The sequence below is a fragment of the Engraulis encrasicolus genome, chromosome 3 (genome assembly GCF_034702125.1).
Source record: "Engraulis encrasicolus isolate BLACKSEA-1 chromosome 3, IST_EnEncr_1.0, whole genome shotgun sequence".
Classification (NCBI taxonomy): Eukaryota; Metazoa; Chordata; class Actinopteri; order Clupeiformes; family Engraulidae; genus Engraulis; species Engraulis encrasicolus.
The window spans coordinates 33506877-33531876 of record NC_085859.1 but is presented as its reverse complement, the minus strand read 5'-3'; the positions used below and the strand labels follow the sequence as shown (position 1 = coordinate 33531876).

General features: G+C 40.9%; 2 protein-coding genes across 2 annotated transcripts in view; one reads left to right on the top strand and one right to left on the bottom strand.

Annotated features, from left to right (window-relative positions):
* poc5 (POC5 centriolar protein homolog (Chlamydomonas)) overlaps positions 1-1827 on the top strand; it is an 18897-nt gene extending 17070 nt beyond the window's left edge. Inside the window, exons 12-13 of the mRNA XM_063195249.1 lie at positions 254-433; positions 937-1827. Coding sequence (XP_063051319.1) covers positions 254-433; positions 937-1059 — 303 coding nt within the window. The 3' untranslated portion in view covers positions 1060-1827. The remainder of the gene's footprint in view (positions 1-253; positions 434-936) is intronic.
* A 2058-nt stretch (positions 1828-3885) lies between these two features.
* ankdd1b (ankyrin repeat and death domain containing 1B) lies at positions 3886-23316 on the bottom strand. The gene is made up of 15 exons (XM_063194440.1): positions 22867-23316; positions 21860-21960; positions 21191-21289; positions 20124-20222; positions 16028-16132; positions 15222-15326; positions 13972-14070; positions 12993-13091; positions 10367-10465; positions 8579-8677; positions 7455-7553; positions 6517-6612; positions 5494-5695; positions 4670-4801; positions 3886-4299 (listed from the first exon to the last, which is right to left on the bottom strand). The coding sequence occupies exons 1-15, from the start codon at positions 23036-23038 to the stop codon at positions 4244-4246; spliced, it is 1662 nt and encodes a 553-aa protein (XP_063050510.1). The 5' UTR covers positions 23039-23316; the 3' UTR covers positions 3886-4243.
* Positions 23317-25000: the final 1684 nt, after the last annotated feature.

The window sequence follows — 25000 nt, the reverse complement described above, 5'->3', positions numbered from 1 at the left end:
TTTTGCATTGCCATTGCAAAGATAAGCCTTAAGTTGTGAGTCTGTTAAACCCAGGGCTATGTGTTTGGGAATAAGTTATTTTGGCACAGTCTCTACATATACGTTTAGTCACCAGATATAGAAATATTAAAGAATTAAATTATAAAATGTTAAATAATCGAAAACTGCAGTGTTAAACTGGTTGTATGGTAACATTTTAAGCAGTGACTCATCCCTTCACGGCTTCCTTGTCTCCTTTTATCTTTTCTCTCAGGCAGGTGCGCGGGCAGCTACAGCAGGTCCCCAGAGGCCCGGCAGGACGGTGACGGCCCGTGTGACGGGGCGTGCTGACGGGGGGGCCCGGGCCACTGTCCCCAGCAGCGTACGGGTCACCCCCAGCGGACAGGCCCTGTCCACCAACGTAGTGGTGGAGCGCCACCACCCAGCCTCTCAGGTACAGCTACAGGAATGGACTTTGGGATGGTTGCACTTAGCCTGGTTCTCACCGATGGTGTGTGTGAGTAGCTCTGGAGCCCCCTGGTGGAGTGGAACTACACACACTACCGTCTGGTAGCGCTGCCATTAACATGCTCTTCTCGAGTAGAAAATAAACGGAGCATTTATTGCTTAAATATCAATGGCAGCTCGCATTGATGAGTCACAGGACAGATTCTAGACTATATTGACTCTTTAGAGATAAACAGAAAACGTTTTGGAGGAATTTGTTGGTGGTGAGATGCAATAAATACATGCATTATTTATTTTCTGACTCGAGAAGAGCATGTTAACGGCAGTGCTACCAGACGATAGTTTGCGTACTACATACAAGCACTGTCGGTGAGAACCTGACTTGAATTGAATGTTTCAATCAAAGAGCTCATGCTATGGGCTTTCTCTCATATGTGCAATACTGTGTCCTAACTGAATTGAAAATTGAATTGAAATCTTGTGTTGTAGGTAACAGTGGGGCAGGCAGGAGGCAGGTACCCGCGCAGCGTGCATCAGGGACAGGCCCTGCCCAGCAGGAGCTCCAGCAACCACTCCAGCACTCACATCCACGCAGTCAAGGTGGTGGAGTAAACACACACACACACTCTCTCTCTCTCTCTCTCACACACACACACAGGCCATTGATGCGCACACGCACACACACACACACACACACACACAGGCCATTGATGCGCACACGCACACACACACACACACACACACACACACACACACACACACACACACATACACACACACAGGCTATTGATGCGCACACACACGCACGCACGCACACACACACACACACACACTCGTACATGTTTAGCCTAGTAATCAAGATTTGTTTTTATTTTTCAGTTTGTCGCTCCATACTATCCAGCAATAAATTCATACATAAATACATAACACTAGTACAGTATATATTAGTGTATGCCACAGACCAAAGCAAGTACACACAAGAAGGACATGAGATTTTTTTTTATTCTGATGAAAATGTCTTTCGAGGCATTCTTGTCTCATATAATCATATCTTTTACTTTTGGAGTTTCCGATGTAATAAATTCTCCTATTAAAATGTTTCATGTGTTAGGGGGGTGGACTGACACAAGCCATGCTTCAACCAAGCTCAATTTTAATACATTGCGTTGTTGATATTCATTTTGATGTTGAAGATACTTGAAATATTTATTTTTTTAATTTATCGTTCTGGAATAATGAGCCGTCCTGATTAAGTTTTGTTGTGCAATCATTTTAATGTGTTGTGGTTTTGTAAACATCTCTCTCTGTATTGGTCACAAACTTGAATTTGGTATTCTTGTGGTCTCTGTATAGACAAACAATAAAACATCTGAATGAGTTCATGGCAGAAGGAATAGTGCTTTGTCCTGGAACAAACAATCGTAGTGTCAAGCAAAGTATGTGTGTTAATACAAATAAAGTACAAAATACAATACAGGCTTACAAAAGGCTTTTCAAAAGTTGGGGATTTGGTTGAAGACCCAATTTTTTTTAAACCTAATCCTCTGAGTAAAGTCACACAGCATTGAGGTACAAACATAGCCTAGAAATCTAGACGCCCCTAGTGACCGCAAATTGCTGTGGGTGTTTGGCTAGCCAGGGGTCAGTTTCTCGATTCTTGTCATTGCTAACCGTCTTAAGACGTAACACCATTCGCTTGGATTTATTGGTGAGCGTAGCTGTTGAGAGAGAGCTGAGTCGCTCTTACGAAGGACGTTGCTACCATCGTTAGTAAAGACGCTTTCGAGAATGCCACTCTAGGCTAGTACAAACATTTTGTAAAATCAAATTTGAGGGGGGTGCTGTGGCGCAGCGCGCTAAGCCCCCGACACTTGGGCTTGCATGCCCATGGGGACCCCGGTTCGAGTCCGAGCGGGGTCATTTCCCAACCCTACCCCATCTCTCTCCACACTCACTTCCTGTCGCACCTTCACTGTCCTATCCGAAATAAAGGCCCAAAAAAGCCCATAAAAATATCTTTAAAAAAAATAAAAAAAATTTGAGGACCTCATTTTTCAAAATGACAAATTCTCGGTCATTTTTGAGATCATGGCCATTTCCTTTGGACTTCATACAGTGCTGTGCAAAAGTATTTACTTACTGAGTTCTTACCTTTTCTTGTATCTCTGTCAATCTTAACCCTGAAGCGACCGGCCTGTTTTTGCGACTAATCTGACCGAGCGGGGTCATTTATGACCCCAAGGAGTTTATATAGAAATACCACTATATAAATTCTTTTTTCGCGTTCATTCAAATTTATTTACATCTTGCACATACTTGTCCCTCATCTAAAGCAAAAAAATGTGAATTTAAACATTTTTTTGTTTTGCTAAAAATTTGTCAAACTTACATACGTATATGCTAAATATGATGTATGCCCTCATTTGCATATGTAAACATCAAAATACAAAAAACATCCAATACATTTTTTTCTTCTCTCATCATCAGTAATCAACTGAGAAAGTTTCATGGTGATATCTATCATTTACATTTTTTAGCCTATTCACTTGTAGTAGTCTTACCATAATAATACAGCATATTTATGCTTATTATGGAAATTGCTCAAAGTGAAACTTTGCGAAACCAAGCTAAATTCTATCCATTAGGCCCATAGATGATATTTCTGCAATAAAACTTTAGGGTACTCAACATTTCTGGGTTCATGAAATCACAAGATCAGAGAATATGGTAATTTACATATAATAGACAAAACCATGTCTCAAAGATATAACCTTATGCACACTCAAAATTTCTCTGAAACTTTTTCTGGACATTGTTGCTGTGAAAAAGGTGTCTTCCATATGTATTAGAGCAAAGAAATGATTCAACTGATGTTTCAGCCTTTGTATAGCCATATAATAAGGAAAATTCTAAAAACGGCATTGGTTTCTACACTGATGACTTGTTTCCTCCCTCTTTGTTCATCAGGATGACTTCCATTTCATATTCTCATCATGTGTCTAGGACCACTGTGCCATGATATCAACAAATAGGGAGCAATAACAGAGGAAATGCTACCTGGGTGCCCTCGCAATATGCTTCGTTGGCTATCGCAGGGGTGCCCTATTTATTTATATAATATATTATATTTTAGTACTATAAATGTTTATATTATGAATATTTTAGGTCTGCTGACCATGGCCTGCCCCAAGACACAAAGTACAAAAAACAGAGTTTGAAAATTACAACAACAATGGACATTATAATGTTGAGTATCTCATGGATCCTCTCGGGGTCATAAATGACCCCAGAGGTGTTTTGATTATAAATCCTATATAGATGGTCCAAATCTCACAAAAATCATTCACAACATGCACAACATATGTATTGACGAACTCCTAGAAGGACAAGTTTCTGATGAAAATTGCAGAAATGGTGTATGAAAATATGTGCCCGGGGTCATAAATGACCCCAGTCGGTCGCTTTAGGGTTAAACATTTCAGATCAAGGACACTTGATGTAATCCCAAGTAAACAAACAAAAGAAAAAAACGCGTTTTAAGAGGCAATTGTATCTATAAATGGAAAAGGGCTATCTGAGCCTACATGGCACAACAAATAAAATAATCACAGAAAAACTGCATTTTATGTTTACTTGGGTTATCCTTGTTGAGTATTTAAATTTATTTGATTATCTAAACATGTTAAGTGTGACAAAGGTGCAAAAAAAAGTGAATCTATAAAAGGTCCTGTGAAGAAAGTGTGATGTTGATTTCCATATTGGCAATGTATGTAGAAATGTCTCTCCTGGTCTTTCGTCACGAAATTGTGCATTTTTTCTTTGTACCGACATCTGCCTTCATTCGTATTTTCTCTGCAAAGATGGAGAACAAAGTATTTCCTTGGAAATGAAGACCTCAAATATGTGGAAAAACTGAAATAGTAGGAATGTGCTTTTTTTCACAAGTGTTTATTTTCTAGAAACAATGTCGGTTCTTTCTACTAAATCCATGAATGGGGAAAAATGAAACAATAGCTTTGACCCTTCTGAACGGCCATGAACTGGAGTGTTACGTTATGTGTTCTCTCAAGAGCACCCCGGTCACACGTGGTGCTGGTGCAACCAGTTGGGCCATTGTGCTATGCTCTCTTTGCCTGACACATTACATTACAGGGCTTTTATTTATGAAGGGGTCAACGCATTATGAGTAAGGTCAGCCGGGCTGCAATCTGTCTTACTGTACCTGCGAGTTTTTTGTTCCCGATGGAGAGGAGCCCCTCGTAGAGCCCCTTAGCCGCACTCCTCTGCGTGCTGATGACGCCGTGAAGCCAGATCAGAAGCATCCTGTTCCCGTGCTCCTGGTAGCTCTTGGGCCCTGTGGAAACACACACACACACACACACACACACACACACACACACACACAGGATGTCTTCTGTTTAATGCATTATTTAGAGGACAAGGCAATGTCTTCATCTGTTGTCAGTTGTACATTTTGCCAAACACTGAAATATAAATCCAGTACCGATGTTTAAAAAAATATGAGGTATCACGTAAACTTGAATATTTCATCCAGTGTCTGGTAGACTTGAGGGGCTGGAAGATTAAAAAGAAAAAGTAGCCTATCGCCAACCTAGGTCAGGATTGGAATAATAAAAAGAAAACGCCCAGGGCATTTTTGTGTAGCACCCTCTAAATTGTGGGCCAGTCTCTGAGAAAAAAAACAAAACACTGCAGCGTCGCCCCACAGGGCATTACCCCGTATGCCAGATTGCCAGGCCAGGCCTGTCCAAGCCACACAACATAGGCGTGCACAGATAGGGATGAGGTGGTGCTAAAGCACCTGCCCCTTTGCCCTACCGGTTAAAAAGTGACCTTTTGAACATTATTTATTTTGTACTGTAGTCCATGTTGACATGATCAAAAGCATGTGACAATAATACCCCAGTATATTCTCTTTATTACCAATTAAGGCAGCCATTAGTTCCACATGCCCCCCATCCTCCCTTGAGCACCTGCCCCCCAAAATGTCTGTGCACGCCACTGCACACGACAGTCACTGCTTACCTGTCCACTGCTCCTCAATGGCGGCCATTTGGTGCTCAGTGAAGCCCCAGTGCTCTGCCAGCCTCCTCCAGTCGTTGAGCTTGAAGCACTTGTAAGCCAAGTTCCACATGGTGTCGCGGAGCTGCTTGGTGTTGCCCCGATGGTCCACTTTGAACGTCAGCGGTATTTCATTGTGAAGAATCTCATTAGTCACCGCGTTCGTCTGAAAGGGCAAGCTATTAGTGGTGCTGTTGCCTTCATAAAAATGGGACCAGTTTCCATAGTGAGGAAGGGGCTAGCAGCATTGCTTAAAAAAAGAAAAGAAATGGAGATTGTAAATCTGTGAATTTGTCTTGCACTTAATGTCTAAAAGGGCTATACAGCTTGTGCCAATCTGTTCGGCTTTTCAGATGCCTTGTCAAAAACTCGGTGGTCATGTAATTTGTTCTGTCATGAAAGTGGACGGTGAAATGGACCTGGTGGCATTTCAGGCTGAATATGTGTACTCAGCATGATTGAATCACCTCTTCCTCATAAATGCCCTGTGCGAGGCGGAAGTCTGAACATTTTATAGCATCAAGCATAACACTAGCTACCATGTAATAGCCTGTCACACCAAAAGAAAAAAATCGAACGACACAATTCTGAACATACCAAACAAATTACTTTGCCACTCTATGTAGCCTACCACCAACCAACCACCAGGCTCTTAAAAAGAAGATTTTTATTATTTTTTTTTTAAAGACACCACCTAGCTCTAAAAGGTAGGCTAGAACACGTTGGTAATTGATTTACTGTTTTTGAAGTAATGTACGTAAGTTAAGTTTTGCAGCCAAAGATGTCTATGAGTGGTTCAAAATGGCAGAAATGGAGAACGTCTTCCTATTCACACAGTCTGAAAAAGTAAAATTTCATAATGAATATTTCCGAATCGATGGTGGTGGGAAGAAGATAGTAGAGATACTCTATTTGTGAAAAGGAAGCATACATTCTAGAAATAAACTACAGAAAGAATAACCAACTCTGACTCTTTAACAAGCTCACCATTCTCCAGTGGAAGTATCTTTCTGCTTTGATGATCATGTCCACCACCATCACAGCATCAGCACGGGCCGCTACACCTAGAGCAGTCTTGCCTTGCTGTGAATCAGGACACAGAGAAGGCAGAGACAGGTTAAGCTGTGAACCAACCAGGACAGAAAGGGGGTCAAGCCCTACAGTATGTTTACACAGTCTCATGTTCTCTCATTATTTTTAAAAAAAAATCTTAAACTTACTAACTTACAACTTAGGGTTGGCGATGGTTTTGGTCTGGGCACAGCTTTTATTGCTGTGGCATTCTTTCACTTAGTAACAGAATTTGATAGAGACTGAATAACAGAATTTGATATAGGAAAGGTATTTCGCAAACGCAAGGTTTGTCACTTCTGTAACAACAGACGTAACAGTAATGTGCAAACACACAGCTGTGGGAACATACTGTACTGTAGGTGTGCTCCCACAAAAAGAAGACAGACAAAGGTGAAGGGAGTTCTGATCTTTCTGAAAAATGACAGTGGCTGGAAATATTCATTTTTTATGATAAAGGAAGCAGTAAAGCTAATGATCTTAAACTGGCCATTTGTGCTCTGGAAGACACAGGCCAGCTTTATGGCCCTGCAGGGGTATTAAGAAGTGTGTGTGTGTGTGTGTGTGTGTGTGTGTGTGTGTGTGTGTGTGTGTGTGTGTGTGTGTGTACGTGTGTGTGTACGTGTGTGTGTGTGTGTGTGTGTGTGTGTGTGTGTGTGTGTGTGTGTGTGTGAGAGAGAGAGAGAGAGAGAGAGTGAGTGAGTGAGTGAGTGAGTGAGAGAGAGAGAGAGAGAGAGAGGGGTAAAGAAATGCAGTAGGCAGAGAGAGAATGAGTGTGTGTGTGGGAGAGAGATAGACATAGAGAAAGTGTGTGTGTGTGTTAGAGTGAGTGAGTGAGTGAGTGCTTTGGTTACCCTGTCCTCCAGCTCCAAGTCCAAATCAGCTTTCAAGATCATTTCAACCACATCCACCTTGCCGAGCTCTGCCGCAATGTGGAGAGCAGTCTGTCCCATCTAGAGGTTGATGAGAAGCACAGCACAGTCAGTCAGTGAAGTCTGACTGCAGGAGTCAGTTTGGGCCCCCCAGGCATAAATTCATTGGGGTGGGTGGGGGGGGGATTGGCAAGCAGCATTCATCATCAGTGTGATCAGGCCCCAGGACAAAGTCACTCTGAAAGGGTTCCCCCAACCAAGACATCACAATGCAATTTTCAGCAGGGCATTTCAGTGGGCATTTCCCATTCCCCTTATTTTCAAAAATGTAATGTAAAAATGTTTAAGCCAAAAGTGTCAAGGCCCTCTTTCTTCCCCAGTCCAGCCCTGATTTGAGCCCCTTCTCTCCTTGGGCCCCTGTACAGCTGAGCTGTTTCTCTCCCTGTTGGCTTGTCTGAGTGTAATGTTTGTCTGCCTGGAATGGGGCCCTAAATTCTTGGCTGCCATACCTGTTGCCTAGGAAGGAGGTATCTCGAGGTACACACACAGACTACCAAACTACGGACTACATGCTGCATTAAAGACACAGTAGGTGGAGACTCCAAGGATATGACGCCTGTGTGCTCATTAAACATCATCATTAAACAACATCATCATTAAACTTCATCAACAACGGCCGTAGCTGCTCATTTTAATACCATGCTTTTTGTTCCGTTTTAATGGCTGCACAGAAAATAAAACACTTTTAGTCCCATTTCCGAGTGCCTAGTGGTGCCAGGCACACACCAATTACCAAAAAAATACACTCAAATGATCGCAGCTCAGCAGAGCTTAGTCATCTCACTGGAGGCCTGTTAAATTTAGGAAGCGTTCACTTGCATGGTCTCACTAGAGGCCTGGGGTACGTTTCTTGACAACGTCGTTGCTAACTAAGTTAGCAACTTACTTGGTTGCAATACATCCAATCTCCTTATGGAAACCTAGTGCGTAAGTTGCTAACTGGCTCATTGCAATGCTTTCGAGAAACGGGGTCCTGTTTTGTTTAGGAAGCGTTCACTTGCATGGTCTCACTGGAGGCCTGTTTAGTTTAGGAAGCGTGCACTTGCATGATCGGTGACATTGGGGTCGCAGCCAGCCTCTAGCAGCGCGTGAATGACGGGGAGGTGAGAGTTCCTGGCGGCCAGGTGCAGAGGAGCCTGCAAGTGCTGAGGAAATGGGGGAGAAGAACAAAGTGTTTAGAGCTCTACGTCTTTGTCTTTTTCTGTCTCATTGAACTATGGAATGGGGAAGGGGTTGGGAAGGCTGGCGGTGTGACATGTTATCTGGATTCGTACCAACTGGCGACTGCCGATGTAAGAATAAATGGTGGTTGGTCGTAAGTAATGTCACTCTTAATTTAGATTGATAGAATTTAGTTTTGACCAATCGCTGTAATTTTATCATCTGGAGTCGCCACTTGATACGGGGACCCAGATAGTCTTTCACACCTGTATGTAGACATAGCTGGACTCCACTTCTATCTCTCTCCTCTATTCTCTTCACTTATTATTATTATTTTTTTAACATTCTTTTTTATTTCACTTTAAAATATATATGACATCATAAAACAAGTCTGAGTATTTTTAGCATTAAATGTAATAACTGACAATACAAAAAAAATACAGCAAAATAATAATAACAACAGAAAAACTAATATTAACATAGTGACAGCCAAAGGCATATGACCAAACACAATTGAAGGATCAAATACAAAGAAAAAGAAAATAATAGAAAAAAAAGACGTACAAAAAGACCACATCAAAATATTTGTGACTAATCACAATCTTTGCTATGGAGTACACTTTTTGCTCTAGCCTATTATATGGACAGTATGGTGTGTGTCTTTATATAGTCCAGGAAAGGTCCCCATATTTTCCTAAAAGTGTCTTTTGTTGGACCCTTTGCTAAGTCCTTAAGAGAATGTCTTACTTTTTTCCAATTTGAGGAAATACAGAACTTCCTTGACCCAAGGTGTTACAGTTGGGGGTTTACAGTCTTTCCATTTCATCAAAATCAGCCGTCTGGCCAAAAGAGTTAGGAAGGCAATACTATGGGATTGTGCATTAGTTTGACCTAAATGATCAGGTACCACCCCAAATATCCCAATCACAGGACATGGTGATACTGGTTGATCAAGGAAACCTGATATTATGTTAAAGATGGATGACCAATATTGTGCTAGTTTATGACATGACCAGAACATGTGGGTATGTGATGATTCTCTTCATTTATTTAAACCAAAACTGATTTAGCCCATTCATTATCATTACTGAGTACAAAAGCTGACCAGCAAACTGAAATGCTCTCGTCACTTGTCTTCAGTTAATAATCCTAGAAATGGCTGACGTGTTTCATTTTGAGACTTGTGCTATCTCAAATGGTGCACTTTGTTTCAGTGCGAAATCAATACGCACAAATGAAGTGCACAAATGTACCATTTGAGACACAGTATTAGACTAGCCTATATGATGCATCAATGGCGAGGCTAGGACAGTTCTTGTGTTTCTCAATGTGTCATTCAGCTAGCCTGATTATCATGGACTTTCAAATCTCTTCGAGACTTGGCCTGACCAAGAGCGTAACAATTAACATTTCTGAAACGGCATGGTTGACCCGCCGGTTTGCTTATGGTCGCTTGCTTATCGAAAAAAGTGGGAGGAGTTTCCGATTTTTCTGGAGCTCAGAAATTATATTTGTATTGCTCCTGGGCTGACTAGAAGCAACGCTGAAGGTGGCCTAGCTATCATTCAGCCACACTGCTACTGCAGATGGAAGAGAATCTCAGCCAGGAAAGGTTCACAACCAAAATGGTAATCCTGACATGAGATCATTTGAACACATGTAGCAGCTGGTACCTGGTTCCGTGTGTCCAGATGAGCGCCATTGCCACAGAAGATCTTCACCAGTGAAGTGTGACCTTTTTCACACACACAGTGCAATGGGGAGCTCTTGACCTGTGGAGGTGATAGGAGAAAATGCATAAGGACTGGACTGGTAATCTGGCATACAGGGCATTTTCCCGGTGGGCTGACGGTTCTCATGGGCTGCTGCTATTGCTGTCGTTGGGAGTTTATTTGAAATGTTTTCTGGTATTTCCCTTAGAGACTAGATCACTATTTGGATGGGGCGGTTCATTGATCCATCTTTAATAGACAATGGACTGAGGCAGTCACAATATCGTAGGCAGATGGGGCCTGTGTAAATCGGATCCCCAGGCCGTATTTTGGCCCCAGTCCATCCCTGTTTGTATATGGAGCGTCTTCAGATTGATCTCCATCCACTGGATGTGTGTGCTTACATTAATTCCCCCTGAGCCTTGTATTTGTTGTGCCACTGGTTAATGCCGTTCACATATTCCTCCTCAGGCCAAACAAGCGATTCTGCTGATAACTAGGCTACTATACTTTCCTGGCTTTTGCAATACATTTAAATACAAAACACAATGAAAAGCAAATAGTCTGCAACTACTGTGGGGTTCAACAAATGTCTTTCATATCCCTTTATGCTCCTGTACTACCAGACAATCTGATTGCCCGGTTGGCCCCAGGCCCCATATAGCCAAGCCTACTATCTCTGATATACAAACCCCAACTCCGATGAAGTTGGGACGTTTGGTAAACAGTGAATAAAATCAAAATGCTATCATTTTCAAAACATTCAATCTATTCATTAGATGGAGAATAGTGAAAAGACAACATATTAAGTGTTAAAACCGAGAAAAAATATTGTTTTGGGGGACATATGTACTCATTTCTAAGTTGATAAATCCAACACGTCTCAAAAGAGTTGGGACGGGGATCAGTGAAATTTAGTAAACATCCAAATAAGATAAAACAACAAAGAAGAACATTTCAAAATGAATTGTACTGACGGACAATATAGGTGTCCAGGTATAAGATCATCACAGAGAGGCTGAGTCACTCAGAATTAAAGATGCAAAGGGAATAATTACCATAGTTATTACATACATTTTTGAATTCCCTTTGATTTACCACGATTGAGTGTATATAAGACATATTTTTGTTAATAAAATCATTGTATAGGTTCATGACATCATGAAATATATATTGGCTGTAGTCTCACTCTAATTCCTGGAGTGCTAGAGCTATTGAAAATTGACCATATTAAGAATGCTTAATGCATGAAAATGACACAGGGGTTTAACATTCTCCTAAGCACCTGAGCTCACTTGAAATAGACCCAGAAGACATGGGAAACTGTCCTTTGCTTACAGAAGTCAGCAGAAGTTGTAGAAGTCCATTCTTTTTGACAATAATAGAGCATTGCACATCCTGTGCTACAGTGAAAATGGACCATCCAACTTGTGTTAGTGCTAGCTTCAAAAGTCAGCCTCCATGATGGCATGCGGATGCAGTAGTGCATTGGTTAAGATGTTCTCACTCATCTGTAGAGTTAAATACAGTGCTGAATGGTATAAATGGGTTTTAAACAGCATGAAAAGCCACTCATGCATTATATTTTGAAGGGAGATCTTCGATTACTGCCACATAGTAAGGTCAAATTGCATTCTCTACTATGTTTTAACAGTTTGGCTCCATCATAAGGACCAGCATGTGATAAAATGGTGGGTTTTTGGTCAAGACCTGTCACACTGTAAGCACTACAGAAAGGAAAACATTGCAAAACATGACAAGGAATACACCCACCATTTAAGCTGGTGAAATCATGTCCAAGATAGGAATTAACACTGTTTTTTATATAAAATCATCTCATCGGTTAATGTATTTAACTGTTAAGTGTTGTCTTTTGTTTTGTTTTTAGTCTTCCTCGACATTTGCTGCCATTTATTGTCCCCGTCCCAACTCTTTTGAGACGTGTTGGATTTCTCAAATTAGAAATGAGTACATATGTCCCCCAAAACAATATTTTTTCTCGGTTTTAACACTTAATATATTGTCTTTTCACTATTCTCCATCTAATGAATAGATTGAGTGTTTTGAAAATGATAGCATTTTGATTTTATTCACTGTTTACCAAACGTCCCAACTTCATCGGAGTTGGGGTTAGTATTTCCCAGGGTTCAAATCCAATTTGATTTGAGCATTTCAGACGGCTCAATGGGGCATGTTCACACTAGTGACACACTAGTTCCGCTGTCAGGTAAGTGAAAGGGAAGAGTGATCAACCAGTTAGCATGCATTTAATGAACACAGGTTTAGATCTGTCCTCTGATTACAAGGTGAGTTGGTCAAACCAACGTTTATTCACAGACAGTAGAAGTCGAAATAGCAAGGCTAATGTTGAACGCACAATTGCCTAGGACCCCGACCAGATCCTACCTCCATAGATAGGGGCCCCCGACTGTCACACCAGTCGCAATAAACACACAACAAAAGTAGGGCTGATCTTAAGTCACTTATGTAAAGTAATGGAAAATACAGTACATACGAGACTAAAGTCTAAAGTAGCACCCATGCCAATTGGTGGCGTGTATAAAGAATGCTAGAACTGTGTACGCACATGGGTGGAGATGTTGGGGTCACAGCCAGCCTCCAGCAGGGCTTCCACACACCCCTCATGGGCTCCATCTGCAGCCAGGAACAGGGCCGTCTCCCCAGCCTGTGGAACAGAGAGGACAGGGCAAGACATTTCTACAGACCCATGTTCTTTCCTCTGTCCACTGCCCTCATTGTCAACTTGGGAATGTTTTGTATTTGTGTATATTCATGTAAGCGGTCAGACACCTTGATTTCCCTCGGGATTAATAAACGTACCATACTCTACTGTACTCAACTCAACTTGGGTAAAATCAGTTGTAGGGGTCAGTGATGTTTCAGCAGTACTAGCACATGTCAGGACAGCACAACGACAGCCAGTGCCACTATTGTATGGATTTGTTTTCCATTTGTTTGTTTTTAGTAGTCTATCTAAGAAGCATATTCATTGCAGCATATCAACCACCAATAACTAATGAAGTTATGGGCATTAGATGGCATTGCACCACCTGACGTCTGAGCTTCCCAATATTGGATTCATTTAAAATTCAAACTACAAACTGGAAAAGAAATGTGACACATGAGGAAATATCAAAGCGAGATAGATCACATTTGTATTTCAAATGTTAGATGAAAGACCAATAAAACTGACTTCACCTACTGTAAGTCAACAATGAGGACAGAGGAAATGACATGAGTTTGAGGGAATGACTTGCACACATTCACGTTTACCAGCCTGCTAAAGTAATTTTCTTGTGGCTTTCAATTTTTTTTATTCTTTTTTAAAAACTTGGGCTTTTGTTCATAAAATAATATGGGTAAATAAGTAAAACACATAAGCTGGTGTCATATTATTTATAATGTGTAGAGGCATGGAAACAATTTCCCTAATTTCCGAAAAAAGAAAAAAAAATGCAGGGAAAGACACACTTTTGAGATGTAACTTTTGAGAAGGGTTTTTTTGGGAGAAAATGAAATGATTTTGAATGTGACTTGAAGTGTACCTTGTTGACTTCATCGCGAGTATCAAAGTGGTCCAGGAGCAGCTGCAGGGCCTCTGGCTGCCCATTTTTGGCTGCCAGGTGGAGAGGAGTATCCCCGTCCTGAAACCGAGATCACATACAACGCAAATCATTTGACCTATTATACACTCCCATGTGTTGATGATCTGCATCCGTAATGAGTGCAAAGATGGACATACAATTACATTTGTCTGTAATCTGGCTGCACCCTCGTCCAAAATATTTAGTTGCTTACTGGCAAAAGCAATGTGTGATGGGACATACAGTACAGGCCAAAAGTGTGGACTCACCTTCTCATTTAATTAATTCTCTTTATTTTTGTGGCTATTTACAGAACTTAATAAATTTTCAGGGAGGGCATCAAAACTGTGAATGTACACATGTATAATTTTGTGCGTAACAAAGAAAGGAAAATATATACAAAATAAAAACAATTATTTAAAAAATATAATGCCAAACAGTGACGTCAACACAGCAAAACTGAGGGCCCAACATGTTTCAACAAGCTTATTTTTCTGTCTATTTCCAAGTAAAAATACCCAGTCAGACGAGTCAATTTTAATTGATACAAGCAGTACAAGAGATATTTTCCTGATCTGATAATGGGTCACTTGGTCAGCATAGCTGGTTATCTAGGTGAAACAATGATACAAAAAGTAAAAGTAAAACTGTAAAACCCTGCCACAGATTCCCTCCAACACAGGTTTGACCTCTCCAAGTAACTGGCTATGACTCAGTATCAGATCAAGAACATTTCTGTAAAATGCTTGTATTGGCAAGTGTTTAAAACTATTTTTAGGTCTCAAAATTATAGTTCCACAATTCTAGTGAGTTATTGACTTTATTGTTCAATTAGGATTGAAATGACTGATTGGGTATTTTTATTTGAAAATAGACAAAAATAAGCTTATTGAAATGTGTGGGGTCATCAGTTGTGCTGTGTTGACATCAGGTGGATAGACAGCTGACATTGCTGTTGCACAACAGTTAGAATAATATTTTTTGGTAAGCACGCAATTCTCCATGTGTTCAAGCATAGTTTTGATGCCCTGCATGAAATACACAGTGAAAATCCATGAAAATAAAGAGAATACATAAATGAGAAGGTTAGTCCACACTTTTGGCCTGTACCGTATGTATCTGTCTGTATCTGTAGTGTGATGAATTGTCTTGCAATGTCATGTAATGTAGGCCTAATGTGCTGTTGGTGGTATCAGCTGTGTGTACTGTACCTCATTGGGCTCTACAGTGGCCATGTTGTACTTCTCCTCCATCAGCATCTGCAGCATCCGCACAGAACCATGCTCCGCAGCCACAGCAAACGGCCTGTTCCCTTGCTAGAGAGAGAGAGAGAGAGAGAGAGAGAGAGAGAGAGAGAGAGAGATGGTGGAGACAAGGCAGTGGAATTGAAGAGAGATTTTTTATGATGATTGGGCGAGAGAGAGAGAGAGTGTACAAGGAGAATTATAGTATTGATTTTGAGATTGATTTGAAAGTGTAGTGCAGTCTGTAGCTTTGTTGTACCCCAATTGTCAGTGGTCCAGTGAACAGTTATTGTGTAGTTGTTTTAAAAAAAAAAAAACTGTGTTGTTTAAAAAAAATGTGTGGTATGATTACAATGTAATTACCAAATTAGCATGATGCACTGTATTCATTCTCGATACTTCATTCGTTTCTTTCCATTTATAGCCTGCATCACATACGATATCCTGACCTCATGCACTTTTATATCTGCATCTCAGCACTACAAACTTCTTTTTTCTGAGTGTGCAGAGCCACATCAGATTGTCTATGTGGGGCAATTTACTAAACTGGAAAGGTGAAGAATAGAAGGGGCATCCTTATGCGCTGTCTTTACATGTTTTGTGGTCCAGTCCTGCATGTTAAGTGTGTTTTTGTGTTTGTCTAATGTGTTGATATGTGTTCTCTGTGTAAACGCTTAGACTCTCTGTGCCCATACCAAATTTATCTCTAGAAGAGACAATAAAGGCTCATCCTATCCTATCCTATCCTATTAAAATTCAGCGATGTCGTCTACCTTATTTCTCTTGTCCAGCTCCTTCATCTGCAGGTCGTCGATGATGTAGGCCATGATGTCCGTATGGTTGTTGATGGCAGCGCAGTGCATCACGTTCAGCCCCTCCTGGTGAGAGGAGACGAGACAAGACACCCGCAGACAGACAGACGCCTTTGTGTGATGATGCCAGTGACGCTCGCTCGCTCTCAGCAACATCAATCAATCACAATGACGATGTGCTTTTATTATTTTTTACGACGGCAATGTCATCAATTCTGCTTCCTGAGAGAGAGAGAGAGAGAGTGATCTAGGACGGGGAACAGCTGCTAGAGGTGGCAGCTCATTTCCTGAACCATGCATCCCACTGACACAATGCAGAAGGCAGTGCAGCCCAGTTAGAGCCTACTGTACGTGGCTGCCTGCATCACTCACTTAGATTACAGACATACAGTATATTTTTTAAAAGTGTAAAAAATATTCTATATACGTATGATAAGAATATAGATGTTGATGCCAGCTGTGTGTACCTCATTGGGCGCTGCAGTGGCCATGTTGTACTGCTATATAGTATACTGTATAGGGGTTATATAAATTTACTGTATATATTACACTAAATATAGGGGTTTTAAATATGGGGGTTTGTGCCTTCATTTGACAGTACGGTGGAGAACAGACAGGAACTAGTTTGGAGACAGAGATGGGTAAGGGAAGGTGTCGGAGCCATATCTGTGATGTTTGTAAATCTGCATTAGGTAGCTAGAAAACCTGTAAGAAAAACCTGTAGGAAAAAGATAGATTTTATGTTAGTTAATATTTACCCTTTTTATGTTTATTTCTTGTGTTTATACTTACCTATTTTCTTACCTGGAATACATTATTTACATACCTTAATTGACTGCTGTATCTTGCCTTGCACCTGAAAGCATTTTCCTGATTGCTTGCCATCCAACCTGAGACACACCCCTTAGACGCGCAGGTGCGCGAAGCCTGTACTTTAAATTAGTGCTCAGTCATTAGGCTCGTTTGTGACGAAGCAGTAAGACTTTTGCTAGATTTGTGCAAAAATCTTACTGCTTCGTCACGAACGAGCCTATTGTATTGGTGGGATGGCCGTAAGAAGTTTCCTGGTGAACCAGAAGCTATGTGTTGACGCCCAGGGGGCTGGGCTACACAATCCTGTTACTTACAGGCTACTGGTTCACCAGGAAACGTAAGAAGGACAAGTTTTCAGACCGCAGAAACTAATAATATCGCAGAAAACCTGTCAATACCTACCTTTACGTTTAGTTTATTGCTTCTGTTATATCTGGAAAAGACTGAGGAATAAATTCCAAGAACTTTATTTCTTCTTTCAGTGAGTGCTTTATACTGGACTGCGCATCGGGACACACTTACTTCCATCCTCACTGGCGTTTGACAAAATTCGCCAATACAGAAGGGTTGGGAAATGACCCAGCCGGATTCAAGCCCGTGTCCCCATGGGCAATGGACAGTAGCCCTCTTGGCAAATGTGGGAAATTCTTCAACTTTCAATAGGACTGTATCATCCAATTTATGCATATTTTCCAACTCCAACCTGTATGAACATGAAAACCTATTGGATTTAAGCTTTCCAAGTAATGCACATTTGTGTAATGAAACAGGGTGTGATCTGGGGGCGCTGTGGCGCAGTGCACTAAGCCCCCAACATTTGGGCTTGCATGCCCACCCATGGGGACCCCGGTTTGAGTTAGCCTGGGAACTCCCATACTGCCTTTAGTTCTACACAATCGTTTCGATCTGAAAGAAATCTCACTTGTGATTAGGTCTGGTGTTAACCAGGCAAGGGTAGAGTCTGGCTGGGGTCATATCCCGATCTTCCCCTGTCTCTCTGTCCCATTCGCTTCCTGTCACCATCTTCGACTGTCCTGTCAAATAAAGGCATAAAAGCCCCTAAAAATGTATTTTAAAAAAAGAAACAGGGTGTGATCTACAGTGAGTCCAATATGTATTTGATCCCTTGCTGATTTTGTTGGTTTGCCTACTAACAAAGACATGATCAGTCAATAAATGTTATGATAATATGTATTCTAATATGGAGAGACAGAATATCAAAAAGAAAATCCAGAAATTAACTGAAGAGAATATATATTAATTTATTTCCATTTCATCGAGCAAAATTAGTATTTGATCCCCTGCCAACTGATTACAGTTCCGGGCCCACAGACCAGATGGGCACTTCCGATCAACTTGTCATCTGAATTAAAGACACCTGTACATACTAACATGCATAAAAGGCACATTGAATCAGCAGAATCAGTCCATAGTATGAGTGAATCAGTCACACTCCAACCTCACCAGCATGGGAAAGACCAAAGACTGGTCAAATGATATCAGGGACACGATTTTAGACCTGAACAAAGATTAAATGGGCTGCAAAGTCACAAGAAAGAGACTGGGTATTAATGACCCAGCTGTTGATGCATTTCTTCCAAAATGTGAGGAATACAAAATGACTATCCATCAGCCTGTCTGGGGTTCTATACGACATTTGACCTTTTGTAGGGATTTGATAATCATGAGAACAGAAAGAAATCACCCTAGAGCTGTACGAGATGAACTAGGCAATGATATCAAAGCTACTGGGACCAAAATCACTGAGAAAACTACTGGTAGCACTTAATGCCACAGAGGTTTAAAATCCTGTAGTGCACATATGGTACCTCTACTTCAGAAGGAACCTGTGCAGTCCCACTTGAGGTTTGCCAACACACATCAGACTGGTTTAGGATATGATAAGGAGGTGCTATAGTCAGATGAAACCAAAATCAAGCTGTTTGGCATTATCACAATTCAATGTGTTTTTAGAAAGAGTACTGCTGTCTATGATCCCAAGAACACCCTCCTCACCATCACGCATGAAAGTGGTATCATTATTGTTTGAGAGTGTTTGTCTGTCCAAGGCACAGGACAACTTCATATCGTCAACGAATGGATGGAGGGAGACATGTAATGAGCAATCCTGAGTGCAAACGTCCTTCCCTCCATCACTACACTGAAGGGTGGGCCATTTTTGGATCTCCCAACATGACAATAATACACAACAAAGCAAAGCAACGAAGGAGTGGCTCAATAAGAAACATATTAAAGTCGTGAAGTGGCCTAGACAGTCTCCAAATATTAACCCTATAGTAATTCTATGGAAAGAACTGAACCTCCCATTTGCCAAGCTACAGCCACAAACTATTAATGTTTTAGAGATAATGTGCAAAAAAATGGGCAAAAATATTTTCTACTATATGCACAAACATTGTCATCAACTAAAAGAAGCATCTGACCTCAGTGCTAGACAACTAGGGCTTTGCCACAAAGCACTTTATCCTCTTTAGCTAGAGGGGTCAAATACTTATTTGCCTAAATTAAATACAAATAAATTAAAATATATTATTTTAAGTTATTTTCTGGAATTTATTTTTGATATTCTGTCTCTCCATGTTTGAATACATATTATCATAAATTTATAGACTGATCATGTCTTTATTAGTGGGCAAACCGGCAAAATCAGCAAGGGATCAAATACATATTGGACTCACTGTAAGTAGCCCATAATAACCCTATATCAAACAACTCCTCTTTTGTGGCCCATTTCCCCAGAGGATAGCAAATTTGCCTAATAATTATGCACACCTGATTTAGGATGTTGGGTTCTTTAGATCACACCCTCATTTGTTGCACAAATGTGCAGGTTGGGCAATACAGTCAAAAAACAAAAAAACTACCTCTGCACACAGTGTACTATGCATTGATATACAGTAGGTTCACATGCATATATACAGTATATGGCTACGTCTCCATGAGACATTTAATTCGGAATGAACTCACTTTTATTCTGAATAAATAAGGTTCATTCCGCTTTGAAAGCGTCATGTAAACACTTCATCATTCGGAATTAAATGAAAGATCAAAGTAAACTCGATGGAACTATTTCATTCTGAATTAAAAACGTCATGTAAACGTAGCCTATGTCTAAGTTTTAACCTGTGGCCTGAAGCTGTTGCTGCCACTATGCATCAGGTGGTGGGTGTGGGGACAGTGGTGGGACAGGTGGAGGGATCATCAGTGTCTGATTATTGCTGACCTTGGTCTCGATCTCTTGGTCCGCCCCAGCCTGCACCAGGAGTTTGAGGATGTCCAGGCTACCAAACCAGGCCGCTAAGTGGATGGCCGAGAGCCCATGCTGCACAACACACACATGAACATAAAATACACCACCACACTCCTTTGGACCTCATACAGTACATATGCAAAATGACAAGCTTTCAGCCATGTTTGTGCCACCACCAAAGCTAATTTTCCATTTTATGTAAGATTAATGGACAATAAAGAAGTCTAAGTCTACTATTCTACAGATGAAGGCCTCTTTTCCAAAATGCAATAAAAGATCACACTTCACACAACAGTCATGGAAATTGGAATTTGGTTAAAGGTGCACTGTGTAATATTTTTGTTGTTTATTTAACTCTGCCTGATGAAGGTCTAAGGACCGAAAGCTTGCAAGTCAAGTAAAGCTTCTTTGCACAAAAATAGACCTGAAGTGTGCGGATTGTCTTCTTTTTATACAGAAATTTATACTGATTCCTGCACCTTCTAAACAGATGAGCGGTGGCCTCTCACCACTTATGTTGTTTATTTCCAACATTCATGCCGCACTTACCACCGACAAATTCCAAGTATTCATTGTGAAAATTGCACTTTTCCTCGAAAAAGGAGGATCTTCTACATTGTCTGCCATTTTTAATTTCTAGAAATATACATTTTAGCTGCAAAACTTACTGTACTTTCATACTAGTACATGTTGGTTGATTATTTAGTAAACATTAATGAAATGATCAAATTTGGCAGTTGACGACAGAGTTTCAATGAGCAGCATAGATGCAATACCTATTCTGGCCACCATCCTACACAGTGCACCTGATATTTTCACTGCTGCAGTCCTGAGGAACATAATAAAAACACTTACATTTTGAATACATATGAAAAAGGTTTAATTGTGTTTTTAAAAAGAGCTCTTCATACTATTCACTGTATAGTTCGCATTATACACATGTGTTGTAACAAAGGGCATTCTATGCCACTCATAAATGGAAAGCTACCATCCAGCCCTGTTGGTAATGTGTTGTTGACAATAAGATGTTTCCTGTTTACCTTGTCTTGTAAATCGAGCTTGGCTCTTCGTCTCAGAATGACCTGAACAGCTTCCACGTTCCTGAAGGCCACTGCGTAGTGCAGAGCAGTGCGATGGTGCTGGATAGGACACATGTGAAATCAGAGTCAGTCAGTACAGCGGCCTCATGTACTAAGACGTCTGTGCATTTCCTAATGAATCAATGTGTATGTGAATGTCTGAAAACATAAATAGGCACCTAAAATTAAAATGGTATCAGTCCATGCATTAACAGATTTTCATGATGATCGTATATCCGGTTTCACATGAAATATAGTACACGTGCACTTTTTCATGTTAAGCCAATCTTAGTTCATCTGAACATTTGCATGAAAAGTTACTTATGTAGCTTTTTTGTGCATAATAAGAGCAAGCTTTGTCCATGAGGCCTTAGATCAGTGCCTAATGGTTTCCTCCAGGCTGGTACTGGTAATCTTTGCTGGTTACCACCAGACCTAATCACAAGTGAGATTAGGTCTGGGGACCTGCCTACTTTCAGATCGAAACAATTGTATAGAACTAAGGGCAGTATGGGAGTTCCCAGGAAGCTTCACAAAAATGCCAGGGCCTGTCTATTTATCCCAGCACTGAACTGAGTATCGTTCCAGTACATTACAGAACTATACACTGTAATCATTTGTCAGGCTCACCACATTCTTGGCGTTGACATTCACTCCTCTCCCATTCAGTTTCATGGCCTCCACATCATTCCTCTTTGCAGCCTCAATGTACTCCTTTTCTGTCTCTAAAACTTAACATGAACAGGGATAAAGGCTGTGAAACGTGATGCTGGGATAAAGCCGTTTTCATGCAGGTATAGAGTACATTCAAACTAGTTATCTTCTTCCAGACTGGAATGCGCATTTTATGGCTGCACATGTGAGTTTCAGAAGGGCTATACAAACAGGACCCAAAGCAAATACAACAGGACCCAAAGCAAATGATTCCACTAGACTAGGCCACTAGAAGAGGCAGCCATTGAGTACCTGTTGATGTGTGAATGAATCAGAGGACACAGGCTTGAAGAGGCCAAATCAAACACTACAGTACTGTCTGCCCATATGGCTCAGGTGCTCAGGCACAAACACACAGACCGAGTGGAGTAGTGTTGGGCGTTGACTGAGAAAGGTACTGTAAGTAGTCATGCATCACTGTGTTAATGATTAATAGAACTCTGCATAGGTAGGCCTATACTTCATTGACAGTGTTAGTGGCACAGCCAGTGATTAAATTCAATGAAGTCATCTCCATAGTTAAACGATCTTTGGTCGAAATTCACAGTGATTCTTCTCAATGTTTGAATAGATTGCTGATCTGTATACCTTTTTTGTGTATACACATGTATTGGAAATATTATGTATAATACAAAGTTATTTTACTCTGCCTATTTCTGATACCACATCACAACATCCACACATTTGATCTACAGATATGAGATTCTCAGATTCTATTGTACGGAGGCGTAGCTGCTGTAAAAAGCATTCAGAAGTGTGCTTTCACTATTTTGCAAGGGAAACATTTACTTTCTGTTGCTTTCATGTGTCACACAGTAGTCAACTCGTACAGACTTATACAAATTCAGGTAGCGTTACAATCCCATGTGTACTATAAATTGCTGTTCCATGTCACTTTGGGGAACGTCATCACACCAACTTACGCATCACAGTGTTGTCATAGCTGGTGTCAGGCTCCGTGGTGTCCCGCTGCAGTATGAGGTCCGTGAATCCCTTCACCTGCTGGGAGTTGAGCCATGTCTTGGGGTTGAGGGTCTCCGTCTTCAGCAGAGGATGCTGCAGAAGCCGCTGGAGGGTTTGAACCCCCCTCTCCATGGCTGCTCTACTGCACTGCTTTTCAACCTTCTTGAAGCCGAGCCTCACTTTGTTTTCAATGAAGAAATCTGAAGAAATCAGTGTTTTTGAGGAGGCGCGCTGAACTCCTGATTGTTTCAATCTCTTCGGGTGCAGGCAACTGAGTAGTTAATCTGGAGGCACGCCGCCAATTGAAAATGTGGACTTGAAAGGAAACTCTGTTGTTGTTATATTCGCAATACACAATCATTATATATTATTTTAAACGACTGCATGTTGAGCACATCTGAATAATCTCTCACGGCACACTAGTGTTCCACTGCACAAAGGGCGAACTACACTACAGTTTAGTGTACCTGTTGGTGTCCTGTTCTCCTGTTCGTTCACTTGCTCCTTCTCTGGGACTGCCCAGCTGTGTGTCTCGTATGTCTCACTGCTCAGTGTTTGATCAAGGAGTTCCCAACCAGGGCCGGATTGAGGCACGGGCTAAATGTGAAGTCTTGGGGCCCCTACCTGCCAGGGGGACCCAGACTGGTCAAAAGTCAAAAATGGCAAATTTGTGATGAGATGTGATATTAAAGAAATCCATCTGTCGTGTCGAGTATAGCTTTAACTCATTAATACTCCTCTCCATTGTTGGCAGACATATTTAGATCATAATTATGACACTGCCTATGTAATTTTGTGGCAAAATTTGCCTTCCGCGGGCCCACAGCAACCTGTAGCCTTGGGCCCTCTTAAACCGGCCCTGTTCCCACCCAAAAGAAAGGAAAGGTTTGTGAGTTGGAAAAAACCTTGTTGTCTCCAATGCACAACATAACAGGGGTGAGTTTCTCAAAAGAGAAGTTGTTAGGCTGTTAGCAACTTCGGTAGTTGCCAATGGAAAAATGCATTGAAAACAGCAAAGTAGCTAATGTAGTTAGCAACTTTGGTTTTGAGAAATTCACCCCAGAGTAGTTGCATTTAGCTCATTCATTCCATAATGCACCATATTGTATGGTTTACAAACCCCTTTGTTTTGTAGTAACTCAGCCACTTCGTTTTATATTTTTAAGGTTTGATTGACGTTGGATGGCCATGTTAGTGCTTTGGCCAATGTGAGGTCTTCAGCACTTGAAATACTTTGTGTTTATAGCTTAAGTGTATAGCTTGGGGACACACAACTCAAAGTATCACAGTATCCTGTATCACCCAGTGTCTGCTTTTATTGTAGCTGTAATCAGTGTTTAAATTGGCTTATGGGAGGTGGGGGAGCCCTTCACTCGCTGTCAAAATAACTTTAAAAAAAAAAAAAAATCGCCCCATCAGGCCAATACATGTATTCTATGAAGTTATTGCCCATAATTAATATCATACATAAATCAATGTATTACTCAGTTATGAAGGTACCCTCATTACCTCTTCACTGTATTAGGTTGCTAAAAAATAGGAACAGTTAGACCAGTATCACACCTGATGCATTTATGTAGCCTACTTTTTAATATTCTCTCCTGTCAGTTGGCAACAGTATGCTATTGGACTGTCAGTACAGGGGCAAAACAGTTTTAATTCTGACCACCATCACTGCACCATCAAGCTACAAAGGTGTAGACCTAAGACTATTATTATTGTTACCTTTATTATTATTACTACTATCATTATAAGACTCATATTATTGATGCGAATAACAATTTGATTTAAAAGATCATATGATTGATTTTAATTCTCCTAATTTATTTCTTTAATTCTCTTAATAATGTCATGGGTTTAGCATGCGTTTTATGCCTAATAAGTAACAAAGTTAAAAGAATCAAAATGCATGCTTAGGCTATGCTGTTCTATTACAGTGCGTGAAAGTGTGCACTGTCACTTTAAATCAGGCGGAGTCTGTAGACAGAGAATCTCCTCACTCGGACACGTCTTTTCTTTACAGATTGCCCCTTTGGCTGACTGATTATATGGGCGCTCTTATTTCAGTAGTTTAGTTAGTTCAGCTATCTCGCT